Below are 18,185 nucleotides of genomic sequence, written 5' to 3'. Positions count from 1 at the left end.
AGCGCTTCCGAGATCCCCTGAGAGAGAGGAGATTGCAGATCGGGGGTGTATTCCCTAGGACTGATCTATCAAAAAGGAGAGCACCCGGTCCCTCCCTATAGCGCCAAATCGCCGGGCTGGAAGCCACCGCTCGCAGACGTAAGCATTGAACTTGCGGCTCGTTACCTTTAGACACGGTCCTAAGAGAGTGAGAGAAAAAGAAATGAAAAGGCACCCAATTAAAGCCACATGCATATCATTTGGGTGAATGCCTCTTTAAAACGCAGAGCCCTGCTAAGTCCTATTTCCTCACCTGTTCTCGAAGTTGTGCTTTCTGGAACTCGATTATAAGAAAAATGTTCGGGAAGCAACAGGATTCTCATTTAATTTAATTTAATTTTTTTTTTGGTTGGGGGTGGAACTTATCCGTACGGTGTTTGTCTAAAGACACGAAGTCTCCGGGGAATAATAATAATAAAAAAAAAAAAAAACCGCAACCCCCTTCTATAGCAAGGAGCTGCCCCGATTTGCAGCCCCAGCCTAGTGACCGTGCCCAGCAACTTCAATCACTGAGGTTTGCCCTGTACCAAGATGAAAGCTGGACCCTAATTAGCAACATCCTCGTTCTTGCCGGCTTGATTTCCCCAAAGCAGAGCTTTGCTGTGCCAGCCTCACGTTACTCAGATGTTGCTACTAATGAGAAAGCTTTGATAATCGGAACTTGCAGCTCGGCTCTGCCTTCCGTGATTCAGCGCTACCTTTACCTTCGCGGAGGTTATAGAACCCGAACCTTTGTCTGAAAATACTCCTTACGGTCAAAGAGGATTAGACGACAAAGTGGAAACGTTAAGAGGATGGAAGCGGGGAAGGCAGCTTGCTTATTTCTGTAGTTTGGGCTTCGCTTTATTTTTTAGACTGGTTTTGTTTTGACTTTTTTTTTTTTTTTTGTAAGCAAAACCTGCAGCAACTTTGCTTGGCCAGATAAAGATCTCACCATGCACAGAGGGCGGGTTTTACAAAGAGAGGTGCGGCCAGGCAGCCAGGAAAGGGGCTTTTTTTTGTATCCGCGAAAGTCCCACCCACTTGAAACCTTTTTTTCTTTTTTTTTTTTTTTCCTGACGGGACAGGCAGCAGTAAAAGTTATGAAGTGAATCTTGCCAGCAATCTTGACTGCGGTGGCCAGATAGGCCTTGGGATTTTGCTTGCAGCGGTACTGCGAGGGAGCCCGGGCCCTTTCCGGAGGTGGCATGTGAGGAAAAGGACGAGCAGGGGCCATGTATTGGAAGAGCGATCCGATGTTTGTCTGCAAACTGAAAGACCAGGACCTGCCTGCGCTCGCTGCTTCCACCGACAAGGTAAGAAAGCCGAAAGCAGTGCACTGGGGGGACGCCTGCGCCTCCTCGGGCTCTGGCGTCCTAGAGTGAATGGAACGCGATAGAACGCGGGGCAATTTCAGAACTGACGACTAAACAACCGATCCATTCACAAGGGTGCCAATGTACGTGCGCAGGTCTTAACAACTAAAAGTTAATGCATTTGCACTGTAATTGAATCTCAATGCAAAAGGGGGGCATTGAGATTCAATTACAGTGCAACATCTTACGGAGCAGCTATAGCGCGCTTGTTCGATATATTCACTGCAAATGAAAGCTTAAAATCTAGGGGTAGTCGCTCAAGCCGAACAGCATTAAGGATAAGGTCGCGAAAGTTTTTTTTATTATCGCTGAAATACCAGACTGTTTAGTTTTCGCTTGCCTTGGGATGCTTGGCCATGCGACCGGGACCTAACGAAACTCTCAATCAATTCGTTTTTCGGAGTCGCTGGATAACATTGGGGTAGCGTCGTTTTTGGTAACGATCGATTGCAGATCGCTAAAACCAAAGACTGGCTTTCGGGTCACCGCTAAGAGAGCGCATTAATGGGTGGGAAGGTATCCGGAGAGCTGCAGACTGAGTGCATTTACTTGTACACAAAGTTGAACGGCAGCAAAGTCGGGGCAAGGTTCACTTAATGGCTGGAATTAAATTCAGCTGGACACGTTCCCTTTTATTCCCCCCCGCTTTCTGGGCTGGTTAAAAATAATCCTTTCCTATAGCTCGACGGTTTGACTTTTTATTGAGCTTGAAGTGGCAATTTATACCGCAAAGAAACGAGTGTAAATCACCTGCAGCTCTAATTGCAGCAAGTTTACCAGAGAGGTGCTGGCTCCATTTAATCGACAGCATTTACATTCAAATTGTCATCGGAACAAACACCAGGCTGCCTAAATCCAGCTGTAATTAGCTTTCGAGTGTCCTATTAAACCGCTTCACCTTCTGGGTTATCCAATTCAAAAGCCCCTCTTTGTGTGCGCCAGTCCTGCTCTTTTAATTGCGGTTATTAAAGAAATCAAGTTCTCCTTCTTCCCCCCAGTGATGCCGGCTTGGCCTTGATTGACGCTGGAAATAGATCTGCGGCGCAGAAAGCGCTCTGTAGGACTTTATTCTTCTTATTATTATTAGTAAAGCGGGTCCTAGGCGCCCCGGCGAAGGGCCAGAGGGCTGGCGGCCCCCGGCTGCACAAAGCCGCCACTCGCCCCTGGCAGACCCCGGACTCTGCCGGCTGCAGGGAGCGCCGCCTCGGGTTAGGAGACGCGGGGGCTGGCGGTCACTTCATGCTGGTAGGGGGGGGGGGGGAAGCAAGTGCAGCTGGGAGCGAAGCGGGGCCGGGGGAGGGGGGTGGGAGGAGACTGCAGGCCCCTGAGGAGCCCTGATTCCCGCTCTCCGCAGGAGGGGGATGGGAGCGGGGCCCCGACGTCTCCTCCCCTCCCCCCTCCTGCGGTGCTCTGGGCTTCTCTGGTGTTGCCGCTGCCGGGGCTCCCGCCTTTAACCCCTTTCTCTTTCCTCTCCCGCCCTGCAGGGGAGCCCGCGAGCCGCCATGGACGAGGACTCGAGCTCCTCCTCGGCGCCGCTCTCTCCCGCCTCCTCCCCGGCGTCCGGCGGAGCGCGCGCCAAGAGCCTGTGCAGCAGCTGCGGCCTGGAGATCGTGGACAAGTACCTGCTGAAGGTAAGGGGGGGGAGGGGAGCGGGGCCTTCCCGGGCTGAGAGAGCCCCGGGCGCGCGCGCGCAGCCTCTTCCACAGGTGCCAGGGGGCCGCAGGCAGGCCGAGCGCGGGCTCCGGAGCGCAGGCCGCTGGGAAGGCTTTAAACCGACGGCGTGAGTCCTTCCTGCGCCGGCAGCCCAGAGGTCGTCACCCCCGGGTTTCTGGGGAGACGCTGCCTAGTCTGAGGGGAGCTTTGCAGTAAATGCGGAGCCCTTCGCCGGCCCTGGCTTTTCTCTCTTCGGTCCCCTCCAGCAACTGCTCCTTCCCCCCCCCCCCCTCTGAGACTGGGCCGATATTTGTTGTCATTCAGAAAAAAAAAAAAGGCAAAGGAAGGAGCAGGACGAGTGGACTTCTCTTGTTTTAGTAAACGAGCCTTGCAGTGCAAACCGAGCGAGAACGAATGAAATGCCCTTCCTGAGAATTAGAGGGACTTATTACAAGACTAGAGAGCTTTCCCGCCGCTTCAGGTAGTCCTTGGGTTGGTTCTGGTCTAATCGGGCTTTTGGGGTCCTTGATCGCCCCCCTCCCCTCTTCTACCCGAGCAGGATGTTAAGCATGAAATGTTCCTTCGTAAAATCTGGTTATGGCCTAAATGTCGCTACTTGGGAGCAGCGAGCGGAAGCTTTTCATATAAAGTAAGCAATTCACAATTAATAGGCAACTTCTACCGTCTTGTATTGGTTCAATATTTACGTTTTTTGTTTTGCTCACACTATGCCACTAACTTGTACATAGAAAGGAAGACGGCACTGCTAGAGGTGATCTGATAGGGCTGGGCAAGGTTGCTTCTCCAGTCCTGGACTGGACTTTGAGTGAAGCAGAGGCATTGAACCTAAAAGAGGACTTCTCCAAACAGGTTCTTAAATCTGGGAAGCACTCGCACAGATGTACGCAAAGGCAAACAAAATGCAATCATTTTGAAATCATTTTTTTAAATAGGCACAGCCATACCAAAGATTGTTCTAACTAAAGTATCTTTATATGGTTATTTTCAACTTCCTTAATTTGTTTATATCCTGTTTTTTGCACTTGGTGGCAGACGTTGGTTGGCTTAAGGAATGCCATTTCATTCTTTGGAGCTGGAAACACTCCTACTTATCCCCTTCTACTTATCCCCTTCGTTAGTTCCATTGGTAAGGTGTTGCTTCAGGTATTTTTTAATGGCTTAATCTGGCCCATAATGGCTGTAACGTAGTAAATGGCAGCAAAGACCGAGTGACCCATCCAGTCTCCCCAGCTGAGATCCTTCCTCTGGCTTTCTACCACTCTGGGTAGGTTTGCCGATGTGATTCCATTTTCTTCTTTTTCTGGTTGTTTGAACTACTCTTGAATGCCTGCCAGTATTTGTTTTTAAGTAACTTTAAAAAGAGCTTGGACTTGTGTGGCAAGTTAAGGTTTGGAGGCCCTATTTTGAGAGAGGTTTTCTTTTTCCCTGGGTGGGGGGAGGAGTGTAGGGGGTGTGCCTGGTTTTACACTCTAAAGCACCTGTTGCTGTCCATCCATGTACACATTTTGGGGGCCCCTTCCTTGAACTGGTGTGGCTGAAATTTTGGTAAGTGACTTACAGAAAGGAGGCCTCCCCCCATGGATCCACCAGGCGAATCCATGAATTGATGACTGCGTAATACACAGCTGCAAAAAGTGCCTCCTTTGTTCTGCCATCAGTCACGGTTATCTGAGCATGCAGATCCAGGTGTTGCTTCCTGAAACGTGTAAAATCATTCACTGTAAAAGGATTCCCTTTCTTGGTTGGTCAGGGCTGAGGATAAATGCTAAAGCTGTGTTGTACTGGAGGGGCAGAGTGTCAAGCAGAATTTAATAGCAATGCCCACCAGTGGCTGGCTGGCTGTAGGGTCTGTGACTGCAGGATTCCAGAAGGGAAGGAATATTATAATAAAAGAGGGGGAAAACATCCTCGGTAGTTATGACTTGAAAGCTCATGGTGCTAGAGCCCAGTGCTGCTTCCAACTAGGCGGGAGCCTCAATAAGCAGAAAGGGAAAATTGCCTTGCCAAAATAGGCTTCCCTGCACCAGATTGAAGATCTCTGGGTCCCTTCAGCTGTCTCTCATTGCCCTGGTCTACTCTAGCACCCCTCTTGCCACTTTTCTGCTGTGCATGTAGTGCTGCCAATACAGAACTATTTTTCTAAAATAACTTTCTATATTTTGGTAGTACATCTTTCATGGAGGGAGCTTTTAATAGGCTACATCTTAAGGTTTTGAAGTAAATCTAGGTTTTCATCTATTCCCAATCCCAAGAATCTTGTGTCCACTTTTATTCAAACAGAAATGAATAATTGAGTCAAATAGTTGATTTCTTACCAAACAGAAGTTCTGCAACACTTGTCTCTTGATATCTCTGGTTATTTTCATATTTTTGTTATACATGGCATTTTTAATCCTATTTTACAAAGGGAAAGAAGGCTTATGAGATTGCCCTATTCATCCCCTTTCCCATAACTCTTTTGGTATCCTATCCACACCAGATGTTTAGGACCAGTTTGGGGGGGGGGGGGGGGGGTTTGGCATTGGTCTCAGAGGTGTGCACACACCTGTTCCTGGTGGAACTTGTAATCTTGCTGTAGGCATGTACAGCTGCTCATGAACTTTTGTTTTTCAGTCATTCAATTCCCGTCGTGTCTCAGATGGTACATTTAGGCTGTTAAAAGAGAAATGCTAGTGCTGCCAGTCTGTGCTGTGTGATGAGGATATCCCATGTCAATCCCTTTTTTTTTTTGCTTCCCCTCTGCTGTCTGTTCTGGGCAGTGAGTTGAGTGACGTTCGGCACATGCCCAAGCCATCTCCCTAAGTCTCTTTTTTTCACTGTTTGGAAAATATTTTGCATTTGTCCTCTGCAGCCTTTTGGATTTAAGATTCATCTCTGCCAAAACAAATTCCAAGGATCTTCTGGAGACATTTGTTTTGGAAGGTATCTAGCTTGTGTGCTTCCAGCACTCCTCCTCTGAGCCATATAAGAGCATGCGTTTAGCATTTCATAACTTTATGCTTTAACTTCAGTTAGGATTGGCACTTTCATCAAAATGTCCAATGGAAAAAAAAAGTACTTCTTTCTCTTTACTCCAAGATGCTGATGGTCACTTAAGGTAGTTTCTCTGAATTTTAAGGATCTTTCTCTGTAGGTCTTTAGATGTGAGCTCTATTTTCCAGTGCCAAGAGTGGTGTAGTCTAGTAGCTAGAGCAGTGGACTGCAAACCAGGGTTCAAATTCCACTGTGCCTCCTTGTCAGACACAAACTAAGGGCCTTATTTTCAAAAGCATTTACACATATGAATCTGGATTTTATACATGTAAGTGCTACGATAGTAAGCTACGTTTACGTATGTAATTCCTTTGGAAATCCACCTGTTAGATTGTAAACCCTCTGGGGATAGGGAAATACATACAGTCCCTGAATGTAATCTGCTTTGAATTGCCTGAAAAGGGAATATAAATCAAATTAACTGGTTTGTAATCCATTTATTGTCTGGCATGCCTACTATGTTATGACTAATACTATGACCCACATTAAAAAAAAAAAAAAAAAATGGACAGTAGGGCATAGAAAAGTTTAATCTGCACAAATGTGGCATTAATATCCCTTACTTGAGTCATTGATCAAGAATGTCTAAAATGTACCTTCTCTGCTCTAATCCAGGCTATATGTTAACCTCATTCATAAGCTATATGTCTGCAAATGCATCTGTTCAATATTTATTATGGGAATCCTAAAAATCAGACCTGATTGCGGCCCTGGCTGAGAAACTACTGTCATCTCCCCCTCTTGCCTGGAATTTTCAATTGTAATTCTTCTGATCAGATTATTTTCTTGCATTTTAGGTAAATGATCTTTGTTGGCATGTACGCTGTCTCTCATGCAGTGTCTGCAGGACATCTCTGGGGAGGCATACAAGCTGCTACATCAAAGACAAAGATATCTTCTGTAAACTTGATTACTTCAGGTACAGTGCTGTTTGTGAATCGGCCTCATCCATACTAAATAACATTTTAAATTGTGACTTAGCACTGGAACCACACGTTTCCTCCTGGGTTCCAGTGCTATAAATGACACAGAATACCTTATTTTTATTTAGATTTTTTTTATATGCCACGTTCCATTTCCAAGCAGATTACATTCAAATACTGTGGGTATTTCTCTATCCCCAGAAAGCTTACAATCTTAACAGGCCGATGCAGTAAAGTTAGCGGGAGAGCACCTGCTCTCCCGGCACGCAGCCAGGCCAGTGTCCTGTGCGCACGATACAGTAAAACAAAAATATTTAAATTAGGGTCCGCAGGTAAAAAGGCGCTAGGGACACTAGCGCGTCCCTAGCGCCTCTTTTTGGATAGGAGCGGTGGCTGTCAGCGGGTTTGACAGCCGATGCTCAATTTTGCCGGAGTCTTGTTCTCGAGCCCGCTGACAGCCACGGGTTCGAAAACCGGACGCCGGCAAAATTGAGCGTCCGGTTTTTGAGCCGTGGGCTGATTTTTAAATTTTATTTAACTTTTTTTTAACAACCTGCTGACAGCCGCCGCTTCTGTCCCAAAAGAGGCGCTAGGGTGTGCACTTCCCTGGCGCCGGCAGAAATTAACGCCTACCTTTGGGTAGGTGCTAATTTCTTAAAGTAAAATGTGCGGCTTGGCTGCACATTTTACTTTCTGTATCGCACGGGAATGACTAATAAGGCCATCAACATGCATTTGCGGGTTAACAGTGCGCTGTATCTGCCTGTAAGTTTTTGTACCTGAGGCAATGGAGGGTAAAGTGATTTGCCCAGGGTCTCGAACCCTGGTCTCTTGGTTCCTAGCCTGCCGCTCTAACCACTAGGCTGCTCCTCCACTCCAGTTTATTTGTAATCTCCTTTATTGGAGAATGGATTACTTTTTCGTTTTGTTTTATCATGGGTGATGGGTAAAATGTAACAGTTCTAAGTAACCGATGGCTCTGTTTAAGGATATTTGAAATTGTGGATGTCAGATTCGCTGTGCCTTGTATGCTTCTTCTCCCTCTCCCCCTTACTTTCCTAATGATAAAATCATTAAATGATGATTCCCAACACTGAAGCATGAAGAGCACAATTAATCTGAATACGAAACTTCCAAATAGAAAAGTGCACTTTGGGGGGTGGGGAGGTGTCACATGGGGGAAAAGCATTGTAAACACCCACTATGCATGCTAATATCCTAACTTGTGGGCCCCCCCCCCTTCCAAATTCATATCTTCATGAAAGGTAAAAGCTTGTACTACTGAGACAGCCTGGGTCGTCTTGGGAAGATTTCTCTGCACTTATGTTGCATGGCTCTGAGTTTAAACCGCTGGGTTATGAAATTCAGTAAACTGGCCAGGGAGACGTGGATAGATGACGAATAATTGACCCATGAGGTTTTTTTAATCCACAGAAAATGGCATGTGCAGTAAATATAACATTTAGGTATGTATTGGGGGAGGGGCTTACATATCTGTATATCCTACCAGTTTCCTTTTTTTGGATTTTCAGTAGAGAATTAACCCACTGCTTCTTGCGCTATGGTGTCATGAGCCTTCATTCACAACTATCTGTGGGTTTTAAGCCTACTTTTATATCCTCCTCCCCCACTCCATTGCAGCGTTTGTTCTTGGCCAGGAGCTGCAAACCACGATTCTGTCTGGAAGCAGGGTAATGTGGAGTCTGCTAGCTAGGAGTGATGGCTAAGAATCCCTTCCCAATGGGCCGGGGAATGCCTGCCGCGGAGCATGGTTCTGGCCCAGGAGTCTCGCGTACGTTCCCCACGTACCAGTGCACAGTACCTGCCACCGGGCTGTCCAGGTTTATTGCTGTATTCCTTCACAAACTAATGTCAATTAAATCTTAGGGCCCTGCCACGGCACTGAGCTGCCATGTGGAGAACTGGGTCACCTTATGCTCACTTTTCCTTTTCGGTTTTATCGATTTTTTTATTTATTTTTTTTATTTTTTTTTAATAAAACTCGTACAGTTTGGGGAAAACCCTCCTGCTTCTTGGATGGAAGGGGTCCCAGCCTTTGTGTAGTAGTGACGCCTGGCTGCCTTAAGAGCTTACATGTGAGCCAGAAAGAGCTACGGCTCATGCATCTCAGCTGAACAATTTTTATTACCCTGGGGGGGGGGGGGAGAAACCCCAGGTAATTGTGAATGAAGATTCATGGCTCTCATCCCAGTTATGGCGAGTTTACCATGGAGCTGGAAACTAATGTAACAGGGCCTTTGTTTGTTCCCCCCCTCCCCCCCAAAAAAAAAATATGTAGACCTGGTCATGTCCAGCTCGTGCTCAGTATTTGTCTCCTGAGAAATGTAGGGAACAAGTTGATGTGGAAACATTCTTGGTTGTCTCCTAGGAGGTATGGAACCCGCTGTTCCCGTTGTGGCAGGCACATCCATTCTACTGACTGGGTTCGAAAGGCTAAAGGAAACGTTTACCACTTGGCATGTTTTGCCTGCTTCTCTTGCAAAAGGCAGCTTTCCACTGGAGAGGAGTTTGCTTTGGTTGAAGAGAAAGTGCTTTGCAGGGTACATTATGACTGCATGTTGGACAACCTGAAACGAGCAGTTGAAACTGGTAATGCAACTTGCTTTGTTTTTGTATCTTAAAGAGAAAAATTGGCACACCCAACAAAACTCGTGCACTTTTTTGGCAGCATTTTGTTCTAATAAATAACCTACAGATTTTGGTTACTTCTGCAAAGAAAGTGAGACGTAAGCAGTGAGTCGAATAGTATGGTGTAAACTGTTTGTCATGCCCCACTTTGAAACTTTTAGATAAAGGCAGTATACAGAAATCTTGCCAAGCTATTTATATAAGGGGTAAGAAAAATAGCCTCATACATTTTTTTGCATGTTGTGGCTTGTGCGTCACTTTGGTATTTTACTCTTCACTTTTAAAACTCCTTGACATTGCAGGAAACCGGGTTAGTGTGGAAGGAGCATTGCTAACAGAGCAAGACGTAAATCAGCCCAAACCAGCAAAGAGAGCTCGCACCAGCTTTACAGCAGATCAGCTCCAGGTAGAAATCATGCACCTCTGTCACCATTAATATGAGCCTTCATTAAGCTCAAGCATTGGAGACAAATTCCCATCAGTCAATCTCAATCAAGACAAAGCTATAAAGAGACTCTATGTGGTCCAAAATTATTAAAGGTTTGGTGTTTAAAAAAAAAACCAAAACAAAGTTTGTGTACAAACAAATGTCAAACTTGCTGATTATATGAAAGCATCCAGCATGGATCTCTGCTGGCTGAAGACTGGCTCATTCATACCAGCTTTTGGGATAAGGGAGTGAGCGGTTTCCTTCCCTTCCCCCCCTTATGTTCTCACATTCTAAAATATACATAGAAACAAATTTTATGGCAGAAAAAGATCATACAGCCTATCGTGTTCCCATCCACAACTATTCAGCTCTACTGGCCCTATCATCCTTTGACAGATCCCTGTGCTTATCTCATGTTTTCTTGAATTCAGTTACTGCTAACTCTGCCTTCATGCATCATCACCCTCTGTATAAAGAAATATTTCCTTAGATTGGTGCTGCTAAGTCTATTACCTTTCACCCTTATTCCATGACCCCTCCTCCTTGCCTCATTAAAGAGTCCTCTTTTTACTAGAGACCTGCCTCCTATGATACCTTGGAGGGATATTCAAACGACTGTCATATCTCTGCCTCTTCTCTTGGGTATACTTATCTAGCCCCATATGCTTTGACAAAGACCATAGGCCATTTTAGTAACCATACTCTGGACCGACTCGATCGGGTTTATTTTCTTTTGAAGATGTACAGAGTATGCCAAATGAGAGCTCACCTGGGACCTGACCATTCCTCTCCCTGTGCAGTCAGACATTCTTCTGGCTTTATCAGATGCTTGTAAAACCTCTGACAGGGTTTAGGTACCAGAGAGATTTGACTCTTGCTTTCACCCTTCAGGAATAAATACAGTGAGCTCCAGTTTCTACTGTAATAGTGGAGGCATTTTAATGTCACAATTCCCCAATCTGAAGCTGTAACATATGGAGTACATTGGTAATACTTTTATGAACCGGAAAGCACAGCTTTCTATTCCTTTGCTTTGATCCCTGAAGAGACCTACCTTATAGGGAAAAAAATAATCTTGATGATAAAAAGTTGTCCAAATTGAGATGTTTGAAAACATCAAGCAAGTAGCACAATCTCTGCATTGTGTAATGAAGTATCTTGCCCTTTTTAAAGCATTCTGCATCGGTGCAGCAGTTGCCTTGTAATACATCACATTTTGCTGCCAGTGAAGTTCAGTGAGCTGTATCTATATAGAAATATGAAACTTTTTTTTTCTAGAAATGGTGAAAGTGGGTGAGATGTCATTTTGCTTTTTACCAGATGATGGTGACCTTTATTATTGGAGGTTGCCAAGGGGGAGGGGGGGGTCCTTAATCAAACCGTAAGATTTTAAAAACAGTTGATGTGCACTATAACGTTAAGACTGAGCAAGGGTGGCTCTACCTGATTTATAAGTTACATTTACTTTAGTTTCAGCATATAAGTGTAACTTTTTAAACCCAGCTTTGTTGTGCCTTCTCTCAGGTTATGCAAGCACAGTTTGCTCAGGACAACAATCCAGATGCACAGACGCTCCAGAAATTGGCAGAAAGGACAGGTCTGAGCAGGCGTGTGATACAGGTGATTGGCCTAAAACTTCTATGTCTAAAAAAAAAAACCATCCAAAACAAAAGTGAAGGCCTTAATTCTGAAAGTATTTTGTTTTGGGTTTTTTTTTCCCCCCCTATAGCACTTAGGCATGTACTTAGTCACTGATTCTTCAACTTTGTTTTGTTAGGGCATCACTTAGAGGTGGACTGAAGGTCTCTGTCCATTTATTGATTGCCTTGTTGGCCGAAAATGAGAGCAAAGACACAAGTTCTTATCCTAGATGCCAGATACAATTTGCATATATTGGTAACTAGACCGATGCCATCAAATTTAACATATTCCACTTCATATTTTAACGTAAATCTAACAGTTTAAAGTTTCCACTTGGAACTTTTAAGTATTTAGTAGGTTAATGACAAGTATCAATGGATACCTAGTAGACCATGAAAAGTTTACCAAAAGCTGGCTCCAGTGTAATAAAGAGCATTGGGCTCTGTGCAATTTTACCTGCACATTTTATTTTTTCATGTGCAAGGAGTTTTGTGCGCACAAATTGACTCTTCCATTTAATTCCCTTGTTAATGAGGGCATTAGCTACTGCACCCCAGTGCAGAGAGGTGTGTAGGCTTACCTCATGGTTTCATAATGCTGGAAAGTTAACCCCTGGATAAAGGTGGAGTAAAGTTACAGTGGCAAATAGCCTCTGGGGCTGAACACAGAATTCCTGCTCAGGGGTCCTATACTCAATTTATGTGCAAAAAGCATGTTTTATATACAGAATATGCTTTGTACATAAATTTTATGCACAAAAAAACACAATTTATACACACAATATTTTATATGCATAAATTGTATTTGTGCATGCTAAGCATGTCTTGTGTGCAAATTTTCGGGTTAGCGTGTGTATTTTAAGCTCCCAGTGTGTTAACATCTATTGCAGTAAGCAGATATGCTTCCTGCATGAGTGAAGATGTGAGCTGAAATGTAGCTCTGTTATGCTTGTTTTATAACACTGGGCTCCCTAATTGCAATTTTGTTACTGTAGCTAATGCTTTGGTAGGATTTCAAAAGGTTTAGTTACAGCCAGGAATTTGCTAGCTGGTAGGTAGCCTTTCCCCAACCGTCTTTATTGGGCATTGATGGATCTCTATTGGTAAAATGGAGGAAGGAAATAAACAAATAGGCAAGAGTTCTCAGCTTAAAGTTGCTGCTCTATTATTCAACAGAGCTTAAGGCCCTGTTTTTGGAGGGTTGCAAGTTCAAACCTACAGGTTCCTTGTGGGAGAAGTAGAAAGTAGCACAATCAGACACAAATATTGGCGTTTTTAACTAGCTCAAAGTGAAGTTGCTTTGCTTACCAAAAGCTCACAAGATTTTCACCCAGAGTAAGAATGCACAGTGTGTTTAATTCACCTATTAACTTTGTGGCGAAATATTCAGCTTAGAGGGTGGCCTTGTAATTTTGTAGCTGTTCTTACTTTTGGCAGTTTGACAGTCTGAGTCTGTATTATGATTTGTAGAACATTGCTTTTTTTTTTTTTTTTTGGATTAATCATGGATGCTTAGCTGCCATCAAACTATATTTTTAGAGCTTTTTAATAGGCACAACTTCTAAAATCTGAGGCATAGCCATGGTCCTGTGTTAGAGTTGATAGTAATTCATAGAAAAAAAAAAGTTCCTGCCCTGTTGACCTACAAGAAATCTGATGAATGTCAGATTGATTTAAATTTTCCCTTTTCAGGTTTGGTTTCAAAATTGTAGAGCACGACATAAGAAACATGTTAGTCCTAATCACTCATCCACTGCTCCAGTTACAGCCGTTCAGCCCTCTAGGCTGTCGCCACCGGTGCTAGAAGAAATGACCTATTCCGCATACGTACCTCAGGATGGGCCAATGCTGACTGCTCTGCATAGTTATATGGATGGTAGGTATAACGCGCTGGAAGCATGCTCCAGTGCACTCACAGCTATTCTCTCCTCTTTGAAGGTCTGTCCTAGCTCCTAATTTCGGTGATTGACATCTCTGCTTTTAGTTCTGAAGGCTATTTCTGGTAACATAAACACCTCATTGCATGTAATTAGCATCCTTGCTCTTTTCTCCCCACCACATGCATTTTGGGTAACGAGATATTAGAGTTAAGACTAAACTTCTCCTGTAATAACTATAATTAGTCATAAAATCTCTTACCAGTGTGCAGTGTCTCGTTTAACAAATCAGTGATTTTTGCATACTTGGAATGAGGTTTTCTAAATCCCTGCTGGGTTGTTAGAGAAGGTTTTACTCTAAAATGCAGAGGCATGCAAAATGCACAAGGCTAAACCTCCTCAGGACAGTCTGATGTAATCTGAACAGGCCTGAATTCAGATTGATCTTTTTATCTCCTGGTATTTGACTCAGGAATTGTGCAGAATAGACTTTCTGAACAGTATTGCAGCTGAAGCAGGGATACCAGCTGTCTAGTGATTGATGTTTCTACTTAACTTCAAAACATGCCTGCCTTAGAAATTTTTAAACATTTCCTGTTCGTATTGGAAATGTATTGCTGGTGAATCTTTTAAATTTGGAAATTAAGGCTTCTATGCTCACAAGCTCAGTGCTAACACCCTTCACCCCTAGAATGCACACTTAGCTTCATGTGTATATTTTGCAACATATAAAAGTACACATGCTAGCTGTTTATACAGCAAGCATACTTCTGCCTGTGCAGGCACTAGATGGTATTCAGGCGAACTGTCAGATCTGTTGGCCTTGCCAAATCAGTGTGTTCTCAGTTAACCAGCAGGGAAGAACTGGATTTATGTATTGAAGCAATGTATATTCTGCTCTCTGCAACATTTGTCCAGGGTAGATATTCATGATAATCTTCAAAATGCATATATAGTATCAGAAATATTAAAATATATGGATACATTATAACATCTCATTGTGATCAGACTCTCAGATATAAGATACTAACATTTTAGTACCTGGGGGTGCAGCAGAATATGCGCTCTTATACACTATAAACGCCTCTTCTCCCTGATGCCTGCAGCCACTGGTTATAACTTGAGCCTGTAAGCAACTCAAGTCCCAGTGATCAGAGTGAAAACACCCAGGGTAGATGTACCCGGTGTCACCACATGGGCATGAGTGAAGGCTTGAGAGTTGACCCTAAACATGGTGAACATTTCTCAGTGGTCAGTGACACCACTACAGGGAGCAGCCTAGCCCTACCATACCCCCATATACCTATGAGCCTGGACCAGGAAAAACCAAGAGCTGAGACCGGGCAAGACTGATTTTTCCTGTATGTTTACCTTGACTGGATTGTAAGCTTTATGGAGCAGGGACTGTCTTGAATGTATATCTGTGCAGTGCTGCTATATCTAGTAACGCTTTACAAATGATAAATAGCAGTAGCAGACTTGCATGCTGGTGATGTGAGGTCATTGCAGTAAGGCAGGCCATGGGGGGAATGCCTTGGGCAGGAGGATTGGTTGCCCATTATCACATTAAACAAACATTCCTTAGACCAGAGGTTCCCAAACCTGTCCTGGGGGGGTTTTCAGGATATCAGCAATGGATATGCATACAGTGCCTCCATTGCATGCAAATCTCCCTCATGCATGAGGGAAACCAGGGCCATCATAGAATAGTGCTAGCAACCAGATTATCAACCAGGCTCAAACTTCTGCCCAAGGCATTCTTCCCCCCCCCCCCCCCCCCCCCCCCCCATGGCCAACCTTACTGCAATGACTGCACATCACCAGCATGCAGGTCTTCCTCTTCCTCCTCCTATTGATCACTTCAAAGCACTACTAGCCATATACAGCACTGTACAGATACACATAAGAGCAAGTCCCTGCTCCATAGAACTTACAATCTAGTTAAGGCAAACATATATGACAAGATGAGCCCGTGGGAAGTATTTATTGTAGAGATATACTTAGGATTTAAAAGCATCTTCAAAAAGGTAAGGGATTACATGACTTGAATACAGCCAGAAGGAATGTGATGCACGTCCTCTAAGTCTATTCCAGGCATACAGCATAGCAAGGTGAAGAGCACAGATACTGAGTGACTTCCCAGATGAGTAAGAGAAGCTTGAGCTGCATGTGTAAGCAAACAGCCAGTGTAGTGACTTGAGAAGAGTTACATGGTCATGGTGATAAAGGAAGAAAAGTCATGCAGCTGAATTTTGAATACATTGCTGTGGAGGAGGATTAGCGGGAGGCTGACAAAGAACAGGTTGCAGAACTCTAAGCAGGAGGTGATGAGTGGAAGAGCATTTTTGGTAGCATGCTCAGAAAGGAAGGGATGGATTTTAGCAGGAAGAACTGATGCACTTTAACAAGTTTTGAATGTGCTTAGAGCAGGTGGGAGACACCAAAGATGTTGCCAAGATTGCAGGCCGAGAGGACAAGGATGAGTGCAGTTTATAGACGCGAAGAGGGGACATGATTTATTTTTAAGTGTTTGGGGGAGAAGATGTTCCATCTGTTCTGTTTTAAGGTGACAGTTGAATATACCGACAAGCAGGCTAAAATTTGGGACTAGCTTTGTGATGACCTTTCTGGTCTAGAAAGGTAGGAGTCCTCCGCATAAGTTTTAGGGTTATGGATTAGGACTGAGTAAAGGGCCTTAGCTACAAAGAGATCAGTGGAGACCTTGGCAAGAGCTGTTTTCTGTGCAGTGTAGAGAGTGAAAGCCAAACTGCAGCGTATTCAGAATGGCTTGAGACAAAAGTCAGGACCCAAGGATGAAAGGTATGTTCAAGCAGTTTGGCAGCAAAAGGGAAGAGAGCTTGGATGCTTAGCAGTGAAGATTTTTGAGGAGTGGTCTGATCACACAGCATGGTTGAAGGAAGAGGGGGGGATCTCCACCCTACTCAGTCTTGCCCTTGCTGCTTTAGTCGCAAACACAATGTAAACTGAAAGGCCAAACAGAGGACTCTCTCCCCAGCAGCCCTGGGACTCTGGTCCAGTTGCCTGCCTGCAGTGTAGCAGCTCTAGCTAAAGATGCCATCTTTATCATGGCAGTTACCATATGGCTTTAATTTTCGTTAACTTACATTCTCAACTAACTTTAAATAATAGGGCATGCATGGGATTGGGAAATCTGGATATAGCCAGTGGAGAAGTGCCCAAGTGTTCTCTGACTCTGTGCCAAGCTGCCAGCTAGCTCGGACCACAGACAGTAAGTATATCAAATGCTGCTGCAGCAACTGTCTTCTCTCCCTAACCAAGGCAGTAGGAAGATAAAATCTGAACAGCTTCTAGGTGGCTGCAGGCCTTGCTCAGCCTGTTCCGAGGGAGGTCGTGGGCAACATGTCTGTCCACGGTTCTGCAGCTCCTGCTGAAGATTGTGATCTCTGCTGTACTGCCCTCCCCACCCCCTCTCTCTAAACCAGGCCTGAGAAAGTAACTGACTTGGTATCTTGAGTTCAGAGCAACCAAGAGTCAATGGACCTCTGCATGCCCCTGTTTTTATACTGTGGAACATCTCACTTGTCATTGGATGATGCCATAAATTGGGAGAAAGCAAAGACATGATCAAAGGAACAAAACTTTTTTGTAAGCTGATATTTTGGAGAAAAGGTGCCATGACTTCTTCAGCTGTCAACATATATTGAGTGCTGACTTTGGGTTTTAATGTCATCACATTTTGATCTGTAGTGTGTGTGTGTGTGTTTCTTTTTAGTTCATTCACCATCTGCTCTTGGACTGCAGCCGTTGCTACCCCACTCAATGACACAACTGCCCATAAGCCACAGCTAATTTTTTCTTGCAGCAATGTAAAGATTTAAACCTTGCTCATCCGTGTACTGAGAAGATATTGCTCCATTTTGTTTATTTAACATCCTAAGCATTTTCAAGTTCATTGTGCTGCCCCAAAGTATGTAAGTATAATTGGTCTGCAAGACCTCTATGAAATCTGTGTAAAGTATTATGTTGCTTGAAAGACTTACTAGAACACCTTTTTGTATTGTCTGGAAGTAGGCCATCCTTGTATTTTGTATTTGTTAATTTATTTGTCATCAAAAGAGCACTTTGCCTAAAAGACAGGACTGACAAGTGTGCAAAAAAAGTTTACAATTCTTTGTGAAATTGTAGTCTGTCATCAGTTTTGTATTCGTAAATTATTGTTATAAAAGTGTTATCTGTATTTTTGAGTTGCATCCAATCTACTTTTCCATTTTTGTATCTGTGAACTGGCAAAATTCAGTTGCAAACTTTTTCTTTAACTGAATAAAGCTTCTGTTACAGCATGCTAAATGCATTATTGTGTTGCTGGCTTTGGTTCTATTCCCTAGTGCCTAATTTTTGCCATTTAGGATTAACTTGACCTCTCTTCAGTGGTCTAATGTTTTCTACTTTGGAGCACTCTAGGTATGGTAGGTGCATGCATGCTATCTGGAAGCCAGCTGAAAACAAACAAGGAATTTTTCTTCTTTAAAAGGGGGTGCTTTATTTTCTTTGTCTCTGTAAAGGGGGGCCTGGTATTAAGGGTA

At 44.1% G+C, this 18,185-nt stretch overlaps 1 protein-coding gene across 7 annotated transcripts; it reads left to right on the top strand.

Annotated features, from left to right (window-relative positions):
* Positions 1 to 535: 535 nt before the first annotated feature.
* On the top strand, positions 536 to 17,953 carry LHX8 (LIM homeobox 8). Of its 7 annotated transcripts, none has more exons than XM_029618718.1 (9): positions 536 to 553; positions 1,107 to 1,334; positions 2,879 to 3,025; positions 6,899 to 7,020; positions 9,414 to 9,634; positions 9,976 to 10,079; positions 11,628 to 11,723; positions 13,436 to 13,619; positions 17,375 to 17,953. In XM_029618718.1, exons 2-9 carry the CDS (start codon positions 1,254 to 1,256, stop codon positions 17,449 to 17,451), a joined length of 1,032 nt encoding a protein of 343 aa, XP_029474578.1. In that variant the 5' UTR covers positions 536 to 553; positions 1,107 to 1,253; the 3' UTR covers positions 17,452 to 17,953. The 7 variants fall into 7 exon arrangements, with proteins under 7 accessions (XP_029474578.1, XP_029474579.1, XP_029474584.1 ...); XM_029618719.1 differs by lacking the exons at positions 536 to 553; positions 17,375 to 17,953 and adding exons at positions 731 to 1,004; positions 16,771 to 17,365; XM_029618717.1 differs by lacking the exon at positions 536 to 553 and adding an exon at positions 735 to 1,004.
* The last annotated feature ends 232 nt before the right edge of the window (positions 17,954 to 18,185 follow it).

Source organism: Rhinatrema bivittatum, chromosome 10, assembly GCF_901001135.1.
Source record: "Rhinatrema bivittatum chromosome 10, aRhiBiv1.1, whole genome shotgun sequence".
NCBI lineage: Eukaryota > Metazoa > Chordata > Amphibia > Gymnophiona > Rhinatrematidae > Rhinatrema > Rhinatrema bivittatum.
The sequence above is the reverse complement of the archived record's forward strand: the minus strand, read 5'-3'. Positions and strand labels throughout refer to the sequence as shown.